The following is a 25,810-nucleotide window of genomic DNA, read 5'->3' as shown; positions in this document are numbered from 1 at the left end:
ACAAAAAGATCTAAAACATTCAAACAGAGTGGTTAAACAAAACAATATACAAAGTACAGCTCAACACCCACTCCCTGAGTGGTGTTAAGAAAAATTCTCAATATTTTTCTTACCCAAAGTCCACTCTCATATATACAAAGAACAATACAAAGAATCTTAGCAAGCAGAATATGAGAAAAATTCTGTCATGGCAGCAGTTACTGGTGTTAGCCTGGAACTGCTGAACATGTTGCATGGACTGCCCACATGCTCCCAATCCACTACAACTATGTGCACACAAATGCACCCCAAATTTTTACTGCCTCCATTTGAAACCATAAGGAGGGGCAGTATTCCCAGCTAGTGCTTTGGTGCCTAGGCTCACTAACCTGCTGGTGTATAATAAGCCATGTTGCATATTAGTTCCTGCTTGTCATAATCTGTTTTAAAAATTTTAATTGCCATCACATCCCCTAAAGCTGGGCACTGTAAGAAGACTAGCAAAGGATCTCCCATCCCAGGAAGTTGGGGGGGGGGGGGGGGGGGGGGGGGGGAATGGAGTGCCTCACACAAATTCACAGATCAAGGCAGGAAGAGGTGTCTCCATCCTTTCCCAGTATCAGCAGACAGTTGGCAAGAGGAGACAGTTGAGGGGTCAAAGCAGATGAGACAAGAAGTTGTGGAAGGTACACAGATATAAACAGAAGTAGAAGGTGGCAGCTATGGTACTAGCAGCTGTTCTGCTGACACAGACAAATCAGCAGGAGGTTCCAGTCTAGCAACAGAAAGTGTTGCAGTCACAGAATAAGCATGAAATTACACAGTGCAGAAAGGACTGATGACTGAATGCTTAAGTAAAAACAATGGTTTAAGCTATTTGTTTCATTCCTAAATTCACATTATATACTCTATTTTAGATTAAGTAACAAGGAGCAGGCATGATAGCACTTGAAGAGCTTGATGATTTCAAAGATTTTCATAAACTGTTTTTTATGGAAGTACAAATCAAGACAACTGAGCAGATCCTGTGAAGCATGCTACCAAAAGCATAGAGTCCTATTTTGCGGTCTGCTCTAGAACAGCACCTTACCATGAACAGTTTAATACTCTCCAGGAACTTGACAATGAAAGCATTAAAACTTCCACAACCCACCCTGCCATACTGAAACAGGTCAGTTACCATCAAGCAATGATTATAGTTTGGTCAACATTTTAAGGACACTAATTAAGTATTTTTAAAAAGCCTGTTACTGTCCAAGATTTTCAACAAAACTGACTCCCAGCTATGAAGAAACAAGAATAAAAGGCTGAAAAAGCAAAGGAAACTGGTCATTTTCTACTGTGCCTCTAAATTCCCCGTTACCCTTTGACCAGCCTCTGGACCAACAGAACAACAATCTAAAAAGGATAAAGTTGTTAAATTTTCCAGTTACAACCAATGGAAAGATTCAGGCTTTTATAATGCTGGTCCATTATCAATTTTCCTTACAGTTTCTACATTTTGTTGAAACAACTCACTGATTTAAAATTATTCCTGGTGTAATTCCAACAAAGTACATGGTGTTTCACCAAGAATTCATTTATCCCATTGTTGTTCTTAGAGAAGTTTTATTAGAACATTAAAGTTTGGATCAACATTTTTCTCCCATAACAAAATAAATGCTATAGTGAGGAACTGCTTGTAATATCACTGTTCTACAACAAATGCCACACGTCAAAAAGCCTTTACACCTGCTGAAGTTCACTTTCAGGTACTTTCAGCAAGGCAACGTGTCCAGTGGCTAGAACAGGAGCTTCGAGTCCACCAACACCAAAGAAGTCAATGGTAAAAACAATCATTGACTTCAATGGAATCAAGATTTCACCCCTGGTTTCTATTGCCCACATCTCCAATAAAACCAATGTGTGACCTTGAGCAAAACATTTAATATCTTTATACCTGAATTCCTAATCTGTAAAACTAGGATATACTTACCTACCTTTATAAAGTGCTTTGAGACTCTTAGCTGATTAAAAACAAGTATTATTACTACTAGAACCAGAGAACGCCTAATACAAGTAAAGTACAGTACGTGTCATTTTACATGTTTCAATACAAGAATCCTCAGAGGCACTCAAACATCTGGGTAAAGGTGTTCTTTAACCTGCTCATTCAATTTAAGATAAGAAAGTGCACAAAAAGAATCACTATTAGCATCAACCAACTAATTTATTTTAAAATAGAGTTATGAATACTAGTTGCAACATACAGTCATTGCACAGACTCTCTTCTAAATGAAGAAATGACTTGCCACATAAATCAGCATACAAATAAAATATTCCAAAAGAAACTCCAAGCCAAAAAGAGAGAGAGAGAGAGAGACACAGTAAAATAGTTAACATAACCTTTGCAGTAGTGAAAGTATATATTATTAGCATCCACTAGCCTTCGCCCCATGGCATAAACACAGAAGCTATACAAAGATGCTTCTCCTGTAATTAAAACAATTGATTCTGAACACTGCAAACATCTGACACATGAGTAGCTCAATGCTTTTTCATTTAATTCCCTGCAGGAATAACTCACTTTAGGTCACGGTCTTCACAAACCCAAGGTTCCCGAAATTAGACATGAAACACCCAGGGGATTGGAAACTCATGACTCCCAATATAGATTTTAGAGCAAGATTTTTGTGTTTCTTAATGTCCTGCTGCACACCAGAAGGGTGTAGGCGGATTGTAGAAATGGAGTGACAGGCACACACCTGCTCATGCAATGACCCACACACCAAAAGCAAGTTGGCTGATAGGGTAACTTTAAGTCTGCTAGCCTTAATATTGTTTTAATAACTAATTAAAAAGGGCCACGAATACTTTTTCCAATGTAGTTAGAAAACATTTTCCCTGAACAAGATCTAGTAAGCCAACACTACTTTCAATCTGTTCTAAATAGCCATCTGAGGTGAACATAATCATCTTGATACAAAGGAGTTATACAAGTACATTCCCAGAATCAAGTACAAAGTATTTTTAAATTATTGCCTAGCCCAAGTATGTCATTTGACAGGACAGACCAAGGATTCAAAGCAAATAAGGAGAGGCTCATCTCAACATTCAAATCTCATCATGTCAGTGCCTCAGCACAGAAATTGTGTTCAGCCAAATATAAAATCACTTAATTTTAAACATGTCACGTGGTATCTAATTAATTTGTGATTAGACATTTTGGGAATGCCAATGACTAGAAAAAAGAATATTATATATAGGTTTTACTTTAATGCACATGGAATGTCCACCTCCAAAGCCCAAAAGGGTGGTAGATCCCCATTTTTTAAAACACTGCAATTCCTTCTCTGAAAAACTCCCATGTTGGCTTTTACTAAATCTAAGATAGCATCAAAACTCAAAGCTGAGTATTTTATTTATTTCTAAATGTGTGTCTTACTTTGGTAGCAAACACTGTGACATTTGGTGACTTGTCTGAAGCTTTCCTGAATAAATGTCATCGATTTCTGCAGAATTTGCACTTTATTAAATAGAAATCTCATTTAAAAAAAAGTTTTGAAGATAACCTTCCAAATATGAAGCAAGTATAAACAGAGGCAGTGCTGTCTTCCTATGTCTGCAGATGGACAGCTCCAGTGCCCTTGTCATTGCTCAGAATCTTGTCAGTAACACACTGCTGCTATTTAGAACCTGGGCAGGCAGCAGTAAAACTGAAAAATCAGGTTAATTTCAATCTATTGTTGCTCAGGAAAGCTATGAGCAACAAGAGAGATGATCTTAGAGCTATTCACTATTGAGGATGATCCAACCAGGGAGGCTTGGGAAGAAATAAAGTAGGAAACACCTCACTTCCGATCACAGAAATCTGATAATCGAGGAATGAAGAGATTAGAGCAGGGGTTCTCAAACCTTTTTTTGCTGGAACCCCCTCTGAAAATATTCAGGCTGTGATGACCCTCCCATAACATGCCTTCCTTACTTCTGCGCTGCTGCTGGCAGCAGCGCTGCCTTCAGAGCTGGGTGCCCAGCCAGCAGCTGCTGCTCTCACAATCCCCCTACAATAGTCTTGCAACCCCCTTTTCGGTCAGGACCCCCCAGTTTGAGAAAAACTGGACTTGGAGATACAAACTCCCACTGCAGCAGCCAGAAGACTCAAAGAAGGGTGACATACTGGAGACTATTCCACCTACCCCTATAACAGCTAGGAGGCTCTGGGTGGGATTGGAGGAAACAAGAAGAGAAGAACACTCTCTCTCTACCCCATCAAGCTACAGAAGAGGGTGCTTTCAAATTTATCAGATACCTAACTGATCAGATGATCTAAAGATGAAACCCCTAAGCAGCGGTCTATGGACAACACCCTGATAGGAATCCAAGAATCCCCAGCAGGTGAGGGTTGAGGGCATTGGCTCCTCACCTGGGTGTTGTCTCAGGATAGTGCTCCTCCACATCCCCATTATTCATTTCCAAGCCCAATACATGTGAGTTGGGTAGCAGAGACAGTGAGTGGGGAGTCTGATGGTACCAGACAGAAGAGCAGTTCAGTATTGAAAGAAATTTTGTGGGCAGAAAATATAGGGAAGAAGGTAAAAAACATATCTACACTTGCATCTCTTGTTCAAACTATAATTCTTTCCCTTTCTATATATATAGCCAGAAGGGGAAAGAAGTTATAATTAGAACAAGAGACTAAGCATACTAGTCAAATAGCATTTAGTTATGATATTTGACTAATTTCACTGGCATTTGTCAATTAATTTATTCAACAAATACTGTTTTGTGATGCTTGACCAGCTCTACAACTGGTGAAATATTATTTAGATAATATATTACCTGATGAAAAACATTGAGTTTAATTGAATATTGGCCATGGTTTTCTGCAGCAATTGATAATGTTACAACTAAATATAGCATACAGACAGTACAACGCAGAATTCTATTTCTTTAGATAACAGACAATGTGGTTTTGAGGACATGGAAATACAGGTCATTTTTCACCCTGGCTAGGAAGTTTGCCTTCTTCATTTTTCAAGCCCCGTCTACCACCAAATTAACAACAGTTATATGAATTGCTATGGCCTGCAACTTATTTTCAAGATAAGTCAAAGCAGATATACAGCATTGAGAAAGGAACACTTCAGGAAATAAACACTGAGAATTTTCTATTTTATTTTAGAAAAAAAACCTCACACAATGCAAACTCACGCGATGACAAAGGGAAGAAAGGCAGACATTAAATTCTTGCATCTTCCCTTGTTAGAGGTATACTCTTAGTTTAGGCTAACTGACTAGTGGATCAGTTCCAAATATATATTAAGAAAGGGAATCCCTGCAAGCATTAATACTTGTTGCAGAGAAATCCAATTACTGATTCTCTTGCCAATTAAAACTCTTTCAACCCATTGTCTCATCCTCTGAACAGCCATATAGGACCACAAGATCCCTTAGAGCTTTAACCTTAAAGTCCTTTAGGCCACATGTAGCTTATCCCAAAATGAGAATCAAACATGAGACAAGCAGAAAACAAAACCTAATAATTTAAACTACATATTAAATAATTTTAGTAAACAAACAAGTACAGTACACCATTGCCCTGTATGAATCACTACACTGCACACTCAACCAGCTCCCAAGAGTTCCATGCCCTGCATCTCATTTAACAAACAAATTCAGTGGAATATATATGGACACACACACACACACTCAAAGAGCTAGTGAATCATAAAGCATAAGTACCAAAAGGGCTGTACATTTTGGAATATCAACCTAATTATCTGGGTTCACTATTTAACCCTGTAAAATATAAGCAATTAGCCATTAAGTAATTATCCATTGACCAAGATTACATGCAGAACTCCATGTATTCCATAATTCCATACCCATGGAATTTTCTACAGAATTCACCCTTTGTCACAAAACTGTACACCAGAATCTCAGTTTCACATTTCCAGTCCTGATGGCTGTAGAGAGAACCTCTGAAATATGAACAGAATGTGTACCAATATGATAATGTCTGCTCAAGTCTCCAGAGAGCCTGCAATAACAGCTTTAAGAGATTAGAATTGCTCCATTCATTTTAGCCAGGGCCCTGTTTATGCCACTATTCTGCAGTCATAGAATTTGGCATTTTCCAAAAAGCCACAGAATTCAGCATTTTTGCAACAGCATTCACCATTTTGCTGCAGCCAATCACCTGACAGTTTGTTTTCTGTATCTTTGATCTGCTGGGACTGGTTGCAGCTACCTCTTGCTCTCCAGATTTTTGCAAAAAAGAGTAGTAAATTGGATTACAGTGTATGCTCCCTGCATTGTTCTATAGATCCATGTAGCAAGGAGTCAGGGAACAAGACATGGAGGGCAGCTTGAAGCCAGAGAATGAGGAGAAACCAGAAGCACAGGTGGCAAGCTGGACTACCTGGAGACCAGAGCAGCAAGCAAGGACCAGGGAAAGGGGTTACTGAAACCATCTAACAATTCCTATTTTCATGGTACACATGGGGGAGGAGAATGAGGTTCTGTGCTAGCTGCCTGGACAATATAATGGAAACCAAGGCTCAGTGAGTGCAGACTACAGCCTGGAGACTACAGAAAAAAAATATCCATTAATGAAAATAATCATTGGTGAATTGCACACTGATCAGTATTTTCAAATATGATCCAGAGGTTTTTTTGTTTTTTTTTTGAGGGGGTAGAGGGTTAGGAATGGAGGATATTTCATGGCAGGAGAATATATTGACACTGAGATGGAATTCAGTTCAAGTGTTCTACAGAGTACATCGGGCCTTGATTACATTATATGGGCATAAAGCAAAGAATGCAATACTGTATTTGAGTTTGAAAGTGGCCACATCATTTGTTGGGCAATTATATCCTTCTGGCTGCATACTAATTATTGTTCATGTAGTACTATAGATGTACTCAAGATTTTAGAACAGGCAGCATGTGCCAAAGAGAGAATTTACTATATACCTTCTCTGTCTACTCACACTGAACAGAAAAAAATAACCTTGCACCCAAACACATTAGGTTTGACACAAGAGCACACAATTGGCGGATGAATGCTGATGGCAGCACAAGAAGTTGTGGAAGATAATCTAGAGCTTGTCTTATAAGAATGTAGAAAGTTTATACATTTTCTATGATTATTGTGCCTGGCTCTGCTCAAGGTTTCTATATTTTCTGCCGCAACAGACTACTACTATAGATCTATTCAGGTAGTGAAGAATGTTATATGGTATGGTTGTGCTGGTTAACAACATTCTACTTACATAAAAGTACTGTTTTACTGCACAGAATCTTACATTTCAAGTCTAGAAATCAACCCAGGATTCCACTAAGAAGAAAAATGCTTGTTAAGTATATTTTGATTTCCCAGGTGTTCTTTCTTATTCCAATTGCTCTGCCAACATAAACAATGGCTTTTTAAAACTGCTAAACTGTTTTTCAAGTTCAGAATCCTAGATATACATGTTCTTGTACCTTTATAACAGATAATAAAGGTATTCTCCAAATAATCATTTTGTTTTCAGCAAATGATTATCACTACTTTATAGTTATATCTAGGCTATACAAGAAACACTTGAACAGTTTATACAATTCAGGGGTTAATATTTCTTTGAGCGTACAGTTTTATATTAATTTAAATCCACGAATTACCACAAAAAGAGACTACTGTGAAAAACTATATTTAGTAAGTCAGAAAAGGGTTAGTTCTTTTAACTGTTTTGAATAATTTTGTGCCATTTCAAAATCAAACTCGTCGAAATGGTGGCCCTGAGGTTGTACTGAATCTCTAACTTGGTCCATTGCTCGTGAAGACGGTGATGTAGCTTACTCCTATGATCAGTTAGGTCACAGTACATTGCTACCGATCGCTCAGCAGGGGAAGCATTTAACTCCACTATCTGGTATGAGTTCATGGCAGGAAAAGTTTACATAAGAGGAAAGGTATAGAACTTCTTCATGGAAATACAAGTTTGATCTGATCACCGCCAGCATAAATCCCAGAATTCATCAGGTGAACACACTGGGCCCCTCTGTAAAGATACCAAGCTGTTGTTAATATACTATATGGGATAGAGTATGTTTACACTGTGGAGTGAAGTCAATTTATTTTAAATCAACCTTCACCTGCTGAATTTTAGAAGTCGCAAGAGCATGATCACACCACGCTCATTGCATGGGGGGAATGCGCCCCCACTAGCCGCGCTTGGGTCAACAATCGAAGCAGTGTACCATGGGTAGCTATCCCACGGTGCAACTAGCCGCAGTGGCTTTTGGGAAGGTTGTCATCCTCTCATGATGCAACATCCTCCCTCCCCCTCTCTACTTGTCCCAAACAAACAGACTAATGCTTTTCCGTGTCATTTTTCGAAGCCCTTCACTCTGCCGCATGCACACCATTGCCAGAGAGGCATTGAGCCCATTCAGCTCTGTGCTATCATTCCAATCTCTACCTATTGCAGGGGTCTTAGCACCGTTGCAGCCATGGTAAGTAAGGGGCTGGTGCATCCATTTCAGGGAAATCCCCATAGTGCATGCTGCATAAGTCCATAGTTCCCCAACCATCAGGATTGTTGCGCCCCCCTGATCCTCTCAAAAATTGTATTTTGAAAAGGCAGTACAGAGGGTGTGGGGGGGGGAGGGGTATGGGGATGGTGGTGAAATTCCCCCGGGGGAAACCATATGTGGGCACCTGTCTTGCAACCCCTAAGACCCATCGCAACCACGTGCTGTCTTGTAACTTGCGGTTTACATACCACAAAAAAACCTCCCATGGCAGAGGGGAAAAAAAACTATTATATGGAGCAGGTACTGCAAATTTGCACCATCTTCCCTAAATGACCATGAGTGATATCAGTCTCCTGAGGGTAACAGAGATGGAAAGGGAAGATTTACTGCAAGCATCTGGGTACAGACCTGGCCCTTATGCTGCTATGCTGTGTTCAGCGATGATGTCTACACAATTAATAAGAGAGTGGTAGGGGAAAGTGTCCTATCGTGGTGAAAGAAATAAAGCTACTCTCCCCAGAAACCTTCTGTAAAGGATCACAGAGTACCTAAATGAAAGATTCCTGGAGATATCTATGGAGGATTCTTGTAGCATCCCTGTGCACATAAACATTCTTTTCCAGGGAAACCTCTTGCTTAGGTGAATTAACAACGAGGAAGCACATCCCCACCATCACACTCAGGTTTTTTTTGTTTTGTTTTTTGTTTTAAATATATATATAACAAGAAGCTGGATTGGGGAGATAACCATAGAAATGAAATTTGAAATACATACTCACCAGATGTTACTTCCCCAGCATCTGTCACTCACTGTCCTGTGTCCAGTTGAGCTGTTCCAGGGTTACAAACAACTCCTGGCTTTCAGGGAGAATGGATTCCCCAGTTGCCTGCCCCGTTCTCCTCTTCCTCCTCATCCACAGAGTCCTCCTCGTTCATCCTGGATTCTCCTGAGGTATCTATGCTGAGTGTTGGTACAGTGGTGGGGCCACCGCATGCAGCTCCTCATAAAAGCGACATGTCTTTGATGACAAGCAAGAACAACTGTTCGCCTCCTGAGTTTTCTGATACGCCTGTCTCAGCTCTTTGATTTTAACGCAGCACTGCTGCACGTCCTTCCTGTGCCCCTTTTCCAACATGATGCACAATATCTTTTTGTAAATATCTAAATTCCTCTTGCTGGCTCAGAGCTGAGCCAGAACAGACTCTTCGCCCCACAGACTGATGAGATCCAAGACCTCAGGTCGACTCCAGGCTGGAGAGCATTTGGGGCATGCAGTCGTTATGATCATTTCTACTGGCAAGCTCCCTCCACGGTGACAAAACAGGAAATGGGAATTCAAAATTTTCCAGGGCTTGAGGGGAGGGGCTGTTTCCTGTGTACGTGGCTGTAGTGCAGCAGAGTGCGAACATGTAGAATGGTCACAGCAGACCATTGTGGGATAACTCATAGAGGCCAATTACATTGATTTACGCTGCACTCCGCCTACATTGCCAGTCATTTGACCCAAACAATTCGATTTCAGCACTATGCCACTTGCGGAAGTGGTTTTATTAAGTCGAATTTTCCCATGATTTAAGTCAACGGAACTGACCAGCCCGTGAAGACGCATACATTATATGGTTGACAGAAGCCGCATTCCGTCAACATATCTTCACAGTGTAGACCAGGCCATAGACCCAAATGCTGTTCTGAAAGATTGGGAAGTTGTTGCCAAAGACAGGAGAGAGAGTAGTACTGCTCTGTAAAACTTCTAGGCCGACGCAGTGATTGGTAGTTATGCTACAATCCCTAGTATGTTTATTTTCTCAGGTATTGAGAATATAACTAATTTCTAACCCATTTCTATCACTAAGCCATTTTTTTCACTCAATAATTTTTCCAGTTCACTCCAGTTTCTAATTCTTGTAGAACTGATGAGAAATTATTGTTCCAATTCTCTGTTTACAATGAGGGACCATATCACTCCATTGTTAACCATAATTTCCAATGAATTGTTGATAAATTAAAATATAAATTTTAGGACATTATAATGTGCAACTCCAGGAAACACACACTGAGTGTGCTGATGCATATTTGAGTTACATAATAATATTATACAATAATATAAATTATCCATTGCAAAAGGAAGATAAAACATTGTTTTCTCAAAATGAGGAATACTTTATTCCTCAACATTATCCCCTTTCAATTATCTAGTACCTCACTCTACCAAAAAAAACCCTGGAGAATATACCATTAAAGACAGATCAGTGATGATGGGGATATACCAATATACACAGGCAAGAAAGAGCAAGACCAGAGAGCCATATCTTGCATGAAATCCTTAAGTTGCAAGTCTGATGCTCTCACAGGCTCTCAGTGTGAACAAATTCCAAAACCAAGGTTACCCATATACCGAGAAAACCCTGTCACCAGTCCCCCACCTTGAGAAAGGGAGCAGAGCCTCCCCTAGCCAATTACAAGTATAATTGCTGGACACAGGCAAAGAGGCAGAAAGATCCTACATTGTTTAATCTGTATAAAAAATTAACAACATTTAGAATTGCAAAACCAATTTAGGTCTTGTCTACACTACTACTTTTGTCGGTAATTTATCTCACTCAGGGGTGTGAAAAAACATAACCATTAGCGACATAAGTTACACCAACAGAAGCACTGAAGTCGACAGCGCTATGTCAGCAGGAGAGCTTCTCTCACCAACATAGCTACTGCTGCTCGTGGGGTTGGGTTTATCATACCAACTGGAGAGCTCTCCCGTCGGCACAGAGTGGCTGCATGAGTGATCTAACAGCAGTGCAGCTGCACTGGTACAGTTGTGCTGCTCTAAGCTCTGTAGTGCAGACAAGGCCTTAGTAACCCATAAGGAGTACTGACCTCTTGTATAATGTCACCTCAGGGGCCTTCCCTTCCTAAAGGGAAAGCAGCACATTCTGAACAAGCGGAAGTTTTTTAATGATTTTCAAGGTTAGCCCCTTCTGCAGATTACAGTAGTCCAGCCCAGAGGTAACAGAGACATGGATAACTATGTGGCAAGATTAGCATCTGAGAAAAGGTTCACAGATCAAGACTGCAAATTTGGCAGACTTTTGCTCTCATTTGGTGATGGAGAAACATCCTCAGCTAGTTCCTCAAAATTATTTCCAGTATCCCAAAATCACCTCATCTACCTTTCCTAGGTCCATACTTTAACCAAATAATAGGAAAATAAGGAAACAGAAATATCTAGGTTGAATGAGAAAGTGGTTTAGAGAGGAGTAACACAAACATACTGATGGCATAGCAATACAAAAGGCCTCACAGTCTGCCCTTGCAGCTTGTCATATTTGAGCAAAAAGGAATGACTAGAACCCTGTTAAACCCCACAAGGCAGAACCTTTTGTAAAGATGAATAACTGCCCAACATAATCCTCAGACCTCTGTGACCAGTATAAATTCAATTTTTTTCAGCAGAGAAGAGTCAACTTTCATGATCAGTAGCACTGAAGGCTGCTGACACACTTAAGTACATCAACATGGACATGTGGCCTCTGTCCATTGCTGGGAGATCAACAAACTAGTCCAATGCAGTCCTTGAACCATGAACCAGAAGCTCGTTATAACTTTTCCCTCAAAAGGAAGATTAAAAAAAAAAGATTGGAATACAAAAGGTTTAAGAATCACCTGCAACTTTCCCTCCGACTGAAACAGCAATCCTCAACAATAAGTAACCTCAGACAAGTCCCTAATAACATTCACTAGCCACAATATGAAAGGAGGCATTTCACAGGTAGATGAATGAACCTCTCCTTATGTACTCAAAACCTTCACTTTCCAAACTATGAAAAACCCAACCAAAGAAAGCAAACATGTTTGCCTTCCACTGCTCTGACATTGCATCCACTGAACAGAAGAGTCTGCCCTGGATCTTACAGATCTTATCTCACAGTGAAAAATATTAAACTCTAACACCAGGGAGAGGCAGTCTAGATTAACCAGTTGGCTTTCTACCCAGAACAGTTTCACTGTTGATATGATAATAGCATTCCTACTAAAACTCCAGGCTTCACCCTCTACTTTAGCACCTTAATAACAAAAGCAAAGTCTGAAATCCCAAAATAAATTAAATATGTACATATTAAGAGAAAAGAATCTTCTAAATAAACCCATGTTAAAATTCGATCAGTATCATGCTACAAACCCAGGCTTATGCCCATACAAAGCAATATGTGGTAAATCATTCCAATGTATGTACTCTGCCACAAGAAATGGCATTATAGTAAAATTTACAATTTAATAATGATTATGCTGTTTACCAGTTACTTCTCAGATCAGAACAAAAAGCAAGGACATACTCAGTCATGAAGGGAAAAACAATTTGCACTAACCAGGTGCAAATACAACTAACTCTTCAAAATGGCAAATGGCACACAAAGGTTATCATGGAATCCCTGTTAATCAATCTCTTAACACATTCCTTGTGGCAATCAGCTAAGGGAATAAAACAGTAATTACATTCAAAATCTCTGAACAAAGATACCCCAAATCATCACATACCTTTCAATGTAGAGTCCAGAATGTCATGTTTCCCCACTCTTCCTAAGAAAACAAATATTTGATGCTATATTGAAATCCAGTAATCCAATCTATCACTTAAGAAAAATCTATTCCCTCGCTCTCTTGGTTTGAGTACCAGGGCAATTACATACATTTTTCTCTCGGACTATAAGCATGTGTATGGTATGTGCATGTAGAGAGTATCAGTATCTCCATAGAGATCTGTATGGTGCAGATCTCATTCCCATTCTGTGTCGCTCTTTCTGTAGGAGAGTGTCAGTGTGCATGTGAGTATAACAGAGAGGTTACATAACCTGTAGATACAGAAACGTCACTATCATTAGGCTTGTGTATTTGTCCTGCCAAATTCTCTGCTTTTCTCACAACTATTGTTGTGTTTCTTGGGAACAGGGTTCCTGAGCTAGATCCCTCTGTCTTTGGGGGATTGTGATGTCAGTAAAGGAGAGGCGCAGAGAAGAGTGTCTGTAGGAGGAAGGTCCCAGAGTGCCACGGGGAGGGGTCTACACAGGGAGGCAATATGGGGACAGGGGGATGGGTCTCCATGGAGTGGCATGGGGTCCCCAAATGCCAGGGGAAAGGGTCTCCACGGGGGGGAGGGCACAGGATCTCCAAGTGCCAGAGGGAGGGGTCTCCACGGGGGGACGATGAACGACCCGAAGAGCACGGGATCCCTGAGTGCCAGAGGGAGGGGTCTCCATGGGAGGGGGGGCGAAGGGCACGGGGTCCCTGAGTGCCAGGAGCAAGGGTCTATACGGGGTAGGGGAAGGGTCTCTCAGTGCCAGGGGGACGGGTCTACACTGGGAGAGGGAAGGGGTCCCCGCGTGCCATGGCAGGTGCCATACGGGGCCCCGCATCCTGTGGAGTGCCGGTGTCTCAGCTGCTCGCACACCTGTGCAGACAATGGGAGACCAGGGTGCCGGTGCCGGTGCCGCGCCAACCCGTTTGTCCCCGTCTGTCCCGGCCGCGAGCAAAGGGTCCGGCGGGTCCCCTGCAGCCCATGGGGGGGGGGTACATGCCGCGCCCCCGGGAGGGTCAGGGCCTGACCCCAGACAACCCCGCCCCGCAGCTACAGCGAGGGGAGCAGCGGCCACTCCCCCCCCACCCGCTGTTCCCGGTACCTGCCGCCCCCTCTCTCTCCGTCCTCTCTCCTTCCTGCCTCCTCGCAAACAGCACAGCAACGCACCCGCCCATTGGGCAGCTAGCGCCCCCCAACAAGCGCCTCGCTCATTGGCTGCTTTCGCCCCCGCCTCTCCCGCGTGCGCCGGCTCAGGGCTTCTAGGCACAGAAGCTGAAAACCCACCGGGCTTCACCTCCGAGAGCTACGGCTGCGGCTCTGGCGAAACGGGGCGGGGCCTCAGCGTCGGCTGGGAGCGGCCAGGGACGAAGCCGGAAAAGTTCCCGGAACGCACGCGTCAGGCGGCGTTCCTTGTCGGAACTGGTCCGTTGGTCGGTAGGGCGACTTCCGTTTCCTTTGGACAGTGCGAGTGCTCTGCTGGCTGCGCAGTGCGTCTGACTGACCGGGCAGGTCACGGTCACGGAGCAGCCAGGTAGTGGGACGAGAGTGCTCGCTGCTTCTGTCTCTTGTGATACTGGACAACCCGGGCCCGGCGGAAACTACGGGGGGACGCAGGTGCGGGCTGGGCCCCGGGCGTTGCTTGATGTTCTAGCCCATCCCTTCTGGAGAGAGCGGGCCCCCGCCGGAGGATGCTCTCTGCGCCAGGGCCTGCTCGCAGCACCTGCTGTCCCCCACTCCGCTGTCCCTGGGCATGGGCATCCTGCGTTACCTTTACCTAATCCTCTTCCCAGCTCCCCCATATGTTCCCCCATGCTCTCCTACCCCCGCCCCTGTCCTTGGGCATGCTGCGTTACCTAACTCCCCCTAGACCCCGGGTGCTCCCCAGCCCATCCCCCATGCTGTTTCTCTTCCTTCTCCCCGGGCTTTCGGTGTTACCTAATCCTCTCTCCCTTGTGCCCCTCCCAGCTTCACCTTATTTTGCCCCCTCCCCCATACCTGATTTTGCATTTGTGTAATTTATTTACATTTCAGTGACTGGGGGTGGGAGGTTATCATGTAGCCTCTTCTGACTTTGATTTCCTGCTAGGACTGGGACTCTAAATCTATACCAAGACACAGAAATAAATCACCTTCACAAAGGGGTGTGTGGGAGGCAATGCATTCTTGGTAGAGCAGGGGACTGGGAGCCACTCCAGGCCACCCGGTCTCTGCTACTGAACTGCTGTGTGATGCTGTGTAAAAGACTTAGCACTTGGAGATTTATGTACGTAAAACATTGCATAAGTATTCAAGCGTTCTTTGTTGGCACTGTTGGTTGTTAGCTTTGTGCTATCAACCACTTAAAAAGTGCACTAATAGCCTGTGTGTTTGTGTCAGTGCTTTGTTGCTATTGTGTAATAGCTCACTGATTTTTAGATGTAATCTTTTTTTTTTTTTTTAAATTGGGTGCAGTTATGCAGTGTATCTTTCCACTCAGAAAAAATGGTTCCTAGTAGAAGATTAACTGGGAAAGGCTATACAAATCACTTACTATTTTGATGGGAAAATATATATAGTTATTGATACCTTTAATTCTCTCAAGCTTTCTTATTCTTAGGACACCATCTCCTTCTGGTCCCCCAGAAATCTAGGAAGCCTTTTCAAGCAATTATTTTTAGCACTATTGTCAACTCACTTCTGTTAAAAATTAGGAATACTGAATCATTTTTTAATTTAGCTTTTATAACAAAGTGTGTTGAAATGTGGAAGTTACAAACCCCTGCTGATAGGACATCTTGGTGCTTTTTTTTTTTTTTTTTTTTTTTTTTTTTTTTTTTTTTAGAGAGGGCACTTTAAAATTGTCGCTTTTTTTCCTCAAGCTCTTCCTACTTTCACTCAGTAAGTACCTGTCTTCGCCATCCCCCAAAATTGCCTTCATTCATCATTATTTTTTATTTATAAAGGAGTCCATCCAAAGCTCTAAATATTCATACAACAATTTAAAATTCATAAGATCAAAATACATTCCCTCCTATGAAATAACTATCTTTGTTTCCACCCACATCAACTTGTCCTCTACCTGTTTATGGGCCATTGGTGTTGCTCTATTGACTTCAACAGAGCTATGATATCTTGCATCAGCTAGGGATCTGGCCCTGAGGTCTGTGTTTTTGTTTTTCAGTGATGAGGTGCCAAATCTGCCCCATTAGGGGTTGGTGTGCACCTGTGATGCTATCATTAGTCCAAACAGTCAATTAGAATATAGGTTTGTAGAGCCAATGTCCCTAATTTGATTGACAGAAACACTGTTTTTGTAAGCCTCATGTGAGTTGAATAATTTTTAAATTTTGTTAATAAATATTAAGATGATTAATTATGTTGATTTATCTAAGTTGGTGAGTCCCAAACTGGTCTCCTGTGCACTTGCCAAGGGCATGGAGAGCAGGCTGGTCATATGCAAGAGGTTAGACTACTAGACGATCACAATGATTCCTTCTAGCCTTAAAAATCTATGATTTCGGTCAGGGCTTTAAACATTTTCATAGTTTGATTACATTGACTCTGATTAGTCTGATCAAATCCATTAAGAACAAGATGTCATATACTATTTTTTTTGTTTGTTTATAATAGTACATAAAGATGCTCTCATGCTCTGTACATTTTCGCATACCACAGAGAATAATGTAGCCGATTCCCATCAGATACTTGATAATGGACTAACCCCTTACAGCAAAAAATTGAAGTACTCCCCATCCCCAGATACCAGCTGTCCAACATCACCTTTCCAAAAGTATGAGTTTAAAAAATGAAGTTTGCAACATACCATGAAGGTAAACAAACTAGAGTTGTTTCAGCCCAAAGAAGGGTAGTGAGATTCAAATTTGAGGGGCCCACATGTACCTTGGCTGATGTCAGTGGCAACAGTATTGTTCTGATAGAGAGATGATCTTTTAAGAAAGCAGGTTACTGGCCTGTCCCAGCTGGCATACAAATTGCAGTAGGTACCAATTCCAAAAATAATTAGATTTGACATACTTCTAAATATTGCTGTTGTTTTGTACAATAAAACAGTTGAGGACAGACTGCAATGTTTCATGCATTCTGAGATTTACACCTTGTCTCTCTCAAATTAAATAGTTAAGTTTCAAAACATCGATTTGAGTTGCATGTACTATGTTTGCAATAAGTAGAGCTGGTCAGGATTTTTTTTTGACAACACCTTTTTTTGGAAGATGCTGATTTGTCAAAAACTGAAACTTTGCAGAAACATTGGATTTCAATATAACTTTTCTTGGGAATGTTTCTCAGATGGAGATGGAATTTCTGATGAAAACAAGAGAGACAGAGAGGCATATGCACGCATGTACACGAACTCTCTCTTCCCCATCTTGCCCCCTCTTGGTTTCCAAGTATTTTAACACATTATTTTAAAGAAGTTGTGACTAACCAGGTTTATTAGAGTATAGTTTATATAGAATTAAGCCACAGTAGCATTAAATTAGAGTATTAAAAGAGTGTCTTCTAAAATGGTAAATTCTTTCATCATCCAGTATGAGATTTTTTGAAGCCACATGACTGTTTTAAAATTATTCAAATAAGGAGATTTAATGGATTATTGCTCAGAAAAAATGATAATGTGATTTCCTAAGCGATAAAAAGATTTCCAACATGAAATATTTCAGTTAAAAACGTTAGAAATGTTTATGCTAGACAGCGTTTTTGAAAACACATTAGCATCTGTGAAAGGATTACAATGACATTACAATGTCAATTTATCCAAATCTGGCATCTTAATGTCCTGCAATGTTTGTTTTTATATATTTAAATCATATGTAAATCCTTCCCATCTCCCTGGGCAACACTGGTAATGTGTTCTGCTGTGTATCTGAAAATCCACATAGTAATAGTCTCTTTGAGCAGAAATTATCATTGTTCTGTAAAGGAGATAATGCTAGTGTTAATAAATTTCCTTACAATGATTATCATTGAAGGATGTTGCCTTTGGTACACTAGTTGTCACTGGAGTTAAGTGAACTGAACAGTTAGAACCCCGACAGATTGGTCAAATGCTACTAATAAGACGTGATTAGGCAAACTAGTATAGCATGTCTAATCATGAACATTGACTTCTGAAACACAGTGTGAAGTATCTCTGCGTTATTATTATTAGAACTATTAATAAAATATCTATTTCTATTCTGAAGAGTATTGTTTACAACATTGCTGAAGCTGCCTCAGTGTGGTATTGTGGTGTTAGAAATCTCTCTCCCTTTCCTCCCCAATTTTCCTAAGGAGAATGTCAGTCATTGGAAGTGTGTTCAAACAAAACTTAATTGTGCACCTTGAAAGAGCTTTTTTTTTCCTGGACCTATTCCTGCAGGCATGGGGCACGGACATGATCATAGTCATGAGAAAATGGAGCTCCCTGATTATAAACAATGGAAGATAGAGGGTACTCCACTACAGGATGTCCAAGAAAGACTGGCTAGGCGGGGTCTCAGGGATCCATGGGGTCGGTAAGTGAGAAAAAACATCTCTCTCTCTCTCTCTCTCTCACACACACACATTCATGCACATTCTCTCTCTCTGTAATCTTATGGTGTAGTCATTGTGGATGGTTCTCGTTAGCAAAAAAGCTGGAAAAAGTCTATACAATATATCAGTTAGCACATACAAAATTTAGTTGAAGTTCATTTTTTGTGTAGAGGTTGTTCGTATTGCATTATCCCAAGAGCCTCCTCACATTGTAAAGCTCAGCCATACTTTGTGATATTTTATGATGCAATGAAGATATGTCCTTCCAGATATTGTTCTGCAGAATGGAGATGTATGCACACTGTTTACTTTTAGCCTGAGCTCTATCTAATACTTAAGATGAGAGAGGGAGTCCATGATCTTGGCCTTGATTCAGCCAGGCATTGAAACAGTGCTTGAATTTAAGCATGTGAGTAATCTTGTCCCTATTCAGCAAGCACTTAAGCATGGGCTTAAATCCTGTTGATTTCAATGGAATTTAAGTATGTTCTTAAATGCTTTCCTGAGTAGGAACAGGATTATACTCATGTGCTTAAAATCAAGAATGTGATTAAGTGTTTTGCTGAATTGGGACCTTTAATTGAAGATTTGAATTTTAGTTGCAGATGGCTTGGGGTTTCATTCTACTTTGTTCTGTTTGCTGACCAGTGCATGAAAATTATATAGAAAACTCTTGAGGTGAATCAAGTCATGGAAGACCTGATCTTGGTTCCCTGAACTATCCTGGTTTACTGGGGAGGTACCTTACTCCCTATTCTACATTATTTAGATAGCTGTAGAGACAGGGCTTTGACCTGAGTCATAATGAGGAGAAATATATAACATTCTCCTTAACCATTCTTCAGCCTTCGGGAATAAAAAGAGGCATAGCCTCACACTCCATTGTCCCAGTCTATAGGAAGACAAAAGCCCTACCAATAGCTGTTTCATGGTCCTACAGGAAAATATCATATCTGCTTCCTCTAACACAGCTATGTGTTTTTACCATGTGTTTAAAGCAAGCTGTTGGATGGGTATTGCTGTATCATCTGTTGTTATGATCTATTGTGGGTGGGTTTAGGTGGATCAAGTAAGCCTTTAATTGTTCAGGAGATAGTGTAGGTCTATAAGAGTATGACATAGTCATTAATGTACAGTTAGAGACTATATTTTAATGTTACCAGGAGTTTTACCAAATATTAACTTTCTAGAGTTATCTGCTGGCTCTGAATCTTACTTTTTAAGCCTCTGACACTGGTTTGGTTTTTTTTGTTTTTTTGTTTTGTTTTTTGCTTGCTTGCTTCTATTTCTTGAGAGTTCAGCTCTACAATGCAATATAGTTAAATAAATTTATTTTGTCTGGAGCACAATAATATTCCTCTTTTCTGTGGGATTTGAGTTTACTATCATAAGAAAATGACCATACTCCAACACATTCTTCCAAAATGCGGCATAAATAGCCATAAATAAATTAATGCACACTTTTCTGTGCACATGCTTCCCAACTACATTGCTTTGAAACGGTTCCAAAATACTGCATAGGACTGAGAAAAACTTGTGCTGTTTATTCTCTTTCCTAGTTAAAAAAAAAATTGCTGTGTTTCTCAAAACATGGGTTTATGATTTAAAAAAAAAAAAGTTATTTACTGGATTTATTGAATATTGACTACGGGGCAAAATTCAGAATCTCATAGTAGATTAAAGTATTGAATCTCTCAGACATATTTTTGCCTAATGCAGAATTATGTATAAAGTAATGCTTAAAGCCCACACTGAGACAAGCCTCCAGTACTAGTTTCATTACCAGTCTCAATAGTGAAAATCTGATAGACGTATCAAGGTCTGTTTACTACATTTATTAATGTCATCTTTCTGAAGAATATCTTGTACTAAGAATCCTAAAATGGCAAAACTTTTAGTTTTAGTTTAGTACCAACTTTTAGTTGGTATTGGCACCATATTCTTTTCCTGTCAAAAGAGTGGGAAATCTAAGCCCAGTGTAGCCTAATTTATTTATGTACTACTTCTATGTAGATTTAGCCCTGGTGAATGAATACAGATTTATAGTCTTGGAGTCTGAAGTTCCTTATCTACTTAATAGGTGCATAGCACTAGCATCTAAAGAACAAGCCTCCCTTCTAATGTGCCTTACCCCTAAGTTAGAGAGACCAGCTACACAGGAGAAAGTGTAGATGAGTGTCTAGACCATTCAGTCCTTGACAACTCTGAGACTCTGATCAAGACCGTCAGTATTGAGTGTGCTGATGATGGTTCTGATTTAGGTTCTTATCTTCTGTGAAATTGTTTTTTCCTTAGCTGTCACTCTGTATTCTCTGCAGCTATGACAGTGGAATTCAGAGCTTTGTTTCTGGAACAGACTATATTATTTGTGATGAACTTAATATCTCATGTGGATCTGATAAGTCTAAGTATTTTATCACTGAAGCACTAGTAACAGCTGTAGTTCAGATACATTCTCTGAGGTAATGGCTTGCATAAGACAGAATGTTATGGTCTTTAGACAAAAAGAAAGAAAGGCTTTCCATAGTCTTATCTTTTTAAACAGCACAGAAAGATCTATTCAGGCTATGTTGAGTATTAGTTGCATCAGTATGCACTCAAGGTAGAAAACATTTAATGCTTTACAATTACTGTAGATTGTAAGCTGTTTGAGTCAGGGATTGTCTTTTTGTTCTGTTTGTACAGCACCTAGCGCAATTGGGTCATGGTCTGTGACTAAAACTCCTAGATGTTCTAGTAATGCTAATAATGATAATTATACCTTCTTCCTTCAAAAGTGGTTAGGAGCATTTGCCTCATTCCTTCCATATCTTGTATATAAATGACTCGTGGATTTTGTTTCTCTGCCATACAGAAAGTAAGTAGCACATTAGAACAGAAGACACTATACATGTATAACTGAAGTTGCAGAAAAAATCTATTTTCTTACTGAAAGTGTTATGTAGTCATGTACTATCGTAATTAAAGGCTGGCATACCACACATGTATAAGCAAGCAGAGTTAACTTTAAATATATATTTCCTGACTTTTGAGTGCTTGAACTATGGAAATTTTACATTTTCAATTTACATCTTGGAATATGTTTTTTAACTTTTTGTACATAAACTCATCTGTGTTGGCATATGTAATCAGAGTGCATCTCCTAACTTTGTTCTCTCTTTCGGTTTTGGTTTTCCTAGCAATGAAGCATGGAGATTTATGGGTGCCTATGCAAAACCTGTCACTGTTACGGAGGTTTTAATGAAAGGTTTCAAGTGGGGATTCGTAGCCTTTGTGGTAGCTCTCGGAATTGAGTACACGCTGTTCCCTCCAAAGAAAAATGGGGGACATCACTGAAGATGGAATTGCAGAACTTCTCAAAATTATTCTTAGAGTTCTAAATTAAAACATGTTATAGAATCACTTGCTGCTTTTGTTGCCCATGTAAAGATGCCTATTAAAATTTCTTATTGGCAAGAGCATATCTCTGTGGCTTTGTCATCTTTCCTTGGAGAAAAAAACTAAAACTTACCAAAGAGGCTCCCAAATCTTAACCAGACTTGATTCATGGAAAACAAGATCTGCATGAGATGGTACATACCATTGACTGAACTAGTGGGATAAATAGTATTGGTATTCTTCTAAGATCTACCAATTTGAAACTCATAGTATTGTGAAAAGTTGCACAATAGGCTATCGCCCCTCTTTTCTTGCAAGCTTTGATCAGCTGTGAAATAGCGAACAGTTAACTAACATTAGGCTTCAGAGAGAACTCCATACAGTGAATTGGAGCTGCCCTCAGAGCTCTTGTTCCAGGTTGTCTGCAGATTCAGGCTGACATCACAGTTGCTTCACATTTTAAAGGTTATCTGTTCAAACAAATGGTTAAAGACTTATTTTTTTAAATGCAAACTTAAATTCTGGAGCACATGTAATTTCTAAAAACAGCTTTTTAAATGCTGCCTTAAGGCTTGTCTTAACTTCAACAGTTAGCTCAAGTTAGTACACTTGAGTTCCTGCCCATTAGCTAAGCTTGCTCAAGCAAAAGCAACCCCAGACTGTAAAAGGACACTTGATCTACACTAAGTGATTGGTTTAGCAGCTGCTGAGTTGTTTTAACTCAGCTGCTGCATTCACAGTGTCAGCAGCACTCTAGTTTAACAATCCCCCCCCAATTCAGATAGCTTAAGTTTAAAGCACCGTGTAACTCAAGCTAGAGATCTTTGTGTGAAAGTGTTAGATTTGGGGCAAAATCCCAAATTATAGCTCAAGATAACAATGCAGTGAGGTAATGTTAAAGAGATAATGTTCTTAGTTTAAAATGTATTCAGAAGCTGATATCAGAAAGTTAGAAGAAACTTTATCTGTATCTACCTCTGAAGCATCTCAATTATTTGAGTAGCTAGAAATGATTTTACATCATTTATGTTGAGCAAATATTATTTGATCCTCACAATGACAAACTTACCAAGTCGTAAATATCAGAAAGATATATTTTGCCTGCAGAAGCTTCTTTCTCTGAGCTAGCAGAGACATTTTAATACCTGGAAAAGGCACAGATCCTTTCTTAAAATGTTACAATTACCTTTTCACCCCAGCTGTGAGCCATTATCTTTCTAGTTCAACTGATTTGCATGTTTTAACAGTATTATGTAAAACAGATATAACAGGAATCCTAAACAATGAGTCCTTATTTGGAATTCAAAATACTTTGTATATTTGAGGAGAGGATCAAAAATAGTATTAAAACTGAAACAAATTTTCATTTTCCAAAAATGCTAACCATACAATTCTTGTTAGAGATACCAGTCACTTTTCTTGCAATTTTGAGTACCCAAAATAGCCGTCTTTTTGAATTTCTATATTTCTGTGGCTTATTTATTTTTTTCCTTTCTGGTTCAGATTCCATATCCTCCAAGCCATGTACTGCAAAGAAGATAACTTTCTAGAGTAATATTAACTAACTGGAAACTGATTGGGAAAGTATCTTATACAAGACAATCAATTGAGCCAACTCAAGTGCTGCAATAGATTAAGGAGACTGTGACTGTAAGATATGAGAGAGACTCTTTACTACCTCATTTGCACTGAATGTTACTGAAATATCTTATAAAACATTTTTCAAAGACAATTTTTTTTCATGAAGCAATGAAAACAGGATAACAAGGATGGAGAATATATCTCATCAGAGCTTAAAAATAGATATAACTTTAAATGCCCAGTAAATAGTATCTGAAAACCCAAGATGCTTCACGCTGCTATTTGCCAACAGTTTTTTAATGACACTTGGTCAGATATCCAGATTTTATACCTAAAATAACTCATCTACCCTTATACATCTGTAAACCAAAAAAAATTATTTAATCCCTACACTTCAACCATATGGTAAGATCTAAATCTATTTCATAGCTCAGAACACTAATCACAGGTTAAGCTCAGTTATATAGGAAGGCTAAGGTGGTTTTAAATGTAAAAACATTAACTTTTGGGGAAATGAAGGACAGTTTAAGGAAGCTTCTTGTGGGATGTTGGTCAGGCCTGCTATGGGTGCGTCAGCCATTGGGAGTGGGAAACAGGCATCAATTTTCATTCTTACATTAATTACCTCGGTGGAGACCTAGGAGTTCCTTGTAGCTTGGGCCCATGGGAGTTAGATTTTGTGGACAAATTTCTAAATAAATTGTGTCCTTAGAAACACGGAGAGTTTAAATCTTCCCCAATGTCTTTCAGGAAGAGTGGGACAGGGGGGCTGCGGTCAGCAGCACAAGAAAAAGATTGTGATAATTTCTTGATGGCATCAATGATTGGTATAATAAGAAAATGCAATGGCTTTTATTTTACAGTTTTTGACAACTTTTCTTGAATAAGGATAGAAATGAGTACTGCATGTAATGGCTGTCAGAATGTTACATGGTCAGATTACAAGATTTCAGACTTGGATTTATTTTTTAATTTGATGTTATGAATACATTGTATAATTAGAGCAGCTAATGTCCGAATTTATATATCAACGCAACATTGTCATACATTAAATCATTCAGAATTCTAATATTTTATTTATTTATGCTGTGTTTTCAACAATAATTAAATTGTTCTGTTCTGTATGGATTTAATTTGAAAAAGATATAGGTATTTGGCTTCCATTTTTTACTCTGTTTTTGAGTTTGTTTTTTGTTGCTCTTAACTAATCCTTTTTTCAAACAGACACACCTTACTTTAATATCCCAAATGTGTGTTATAGTAAGAAACTTTGCTGTGACTTGCTGCCCCATTTAATATTTGTTTATATATTTCATCTCAAGGTTTTTACTACAAGATGTGAAGGATGTTACTGTGGCTGCTTTGGTCCAAATTTTAAACATATTAAATCATTCATTCTGTGAAATGTCTGCCAATGTGCAAGTTGCAATAAAATATATTCACTCACCTCTATGCCACATGGCGTTGTGTAAGGATTCTGATCTCAGTTGCATAGGAGCACATTGCCTTGTGTTTTGAGAATCCAAAAGCAGGACAAATATTGTAAAAGATTTAGAAAATATTAACTTTGGAGAGAGGTTAAAGTAACTGGATTTATACATCCTCCAAAAAAGATCTTTCATTGGGAATGTCAAAATCATAACTACCAAAGAAAGGAAGTCAATGGAAATTATTGGAAAACACTGTTGCAAGAGAGACCCTAAAACAGAAGGAAAACATAAACACAATCATGGACAGCCTTTTAACAATAAGTACAGACAATAGAATGATTGCTAAGGAAAGTTGCTGAATTATCATCATTGGGGTAAAGCTAAAGAGGGAATGAATGTGTGTGCTGTAGACATTTGACTATCTTGCATTGATTCGGTGGCATGATTACTTAAGGTTCTTTCCAGCCCTAATATTTATTATGAAACGTGGCTTTTGCACTGACACTTGATGCCCCCACATGGCTATTAGGTACTTATATTAATGCTTTTCGGTTCAGTCAGCAGGCTGATGATTCAAAAGTTTAGACCTTTGCACTAAAATGTGCTGTTAGTTATTTTCCTGACTACCTACAAATAGAACCTTCTTTTTGAGATTTATTTCCATATGCATTTAGCATTAGTTTCTTAGTCTTAAGGATAAAATAAATTACTATTTACTACTGTTCACTACTTTGGTTCCGTAGTGTTAGAGTGAGCTGAATTGTATTACAGTTCTTGCATCATCGACAATTGTTAGTTAAAAGTTCCAAATGCAAAATATTTAGTAATAGTGATGCTAGCAAGATCCTATTTTGTCATTCA

The 25,810-nt window shown here is 39.6% G+C and overlaps 2 protein-coding genes across 5 annotated transcripts in view; one reads left to right on the top strand and one right to left on the bottom strand.

Annotated features, from left to right (window-relative positions):
• HYCC2 (hyccin PI4KA lipid kinase complex subunit 2) overlaps positions 1-14,385 on the bottom strand; it is a 96,533-nt gene extending 82,148 nt beyond the window's left edge. For 2 of the 3 annotated variants that reach the window (XM_067548929.1, XM_067548926.1), the window contains exons 1-2: positions 14,149-14,267; positions 13,010-13,051 (exon numbers count right to left, since the gene is read on the bottom strand). The gene's annotated coding sequence lies outside the window, so the exon portion shown is untranslated. Of the gene's footprint in view, positions 1-13,009; positions 13,052-14,148; positions 14,268-14,330 lie in introns of those variants that run through there. The other variant, XM_067548927.1, reaches the window with a different exon arrangement.
• Positions 14,386-14,442: 57 nt separating this feature from the next.
• Positions 14,443-22,021, top strand: NDUFB3 (NADH:ubiquinone oxidoreductase subunit B3). Of its 2 annotated transcripts, none has more exons than XM_067548930.1 (3): positions 14,443-14,577; positions 18,406-18,541; positions 21,740-22,021. In XM_067548930.1, exons 2-3 carry the CDS (start codon positions 18,408-18,410, stop codon positions 21,894-21,896), a joined length of 291 nt encoding a protein of 96 aa, XP_067405031.1. In that variant the 5' UTR covers positions 14,443-14,577; positions 18,406-18,407; the 3' UTR covers positions 21,897-22,021. The 2 variants fall into 2 exon arrangements, with proteins under 2 accessions (XP_067405031.1, XP_067405032.1); XM_067548931.1 differs by having other exon boundaries at positions 14,526-14,660.
• Positions 22,022-25,810: the final 3,789 nt, after the last annotated feature.

This window comes from Emydura macquarii, unplaced genomic scaffold (assembly GCF_026122565.2).
Source record: "Emydura macquarii macquarii isolate MOO-44397 ecotype Brisbane River unplaced genomic scaffold, CSIRO-AGI_Emac_v2 contig_1253, whole genome shotgun sequence".
NCBI classification, from domain to species: Eukaryota; Metazoa; Chordata; order Testudines; family Chelidae; genus Emydura; species Emydura macquarii.
This window is presented reverse-complemented; position numbering and strand designations above follow the sequence as displayed.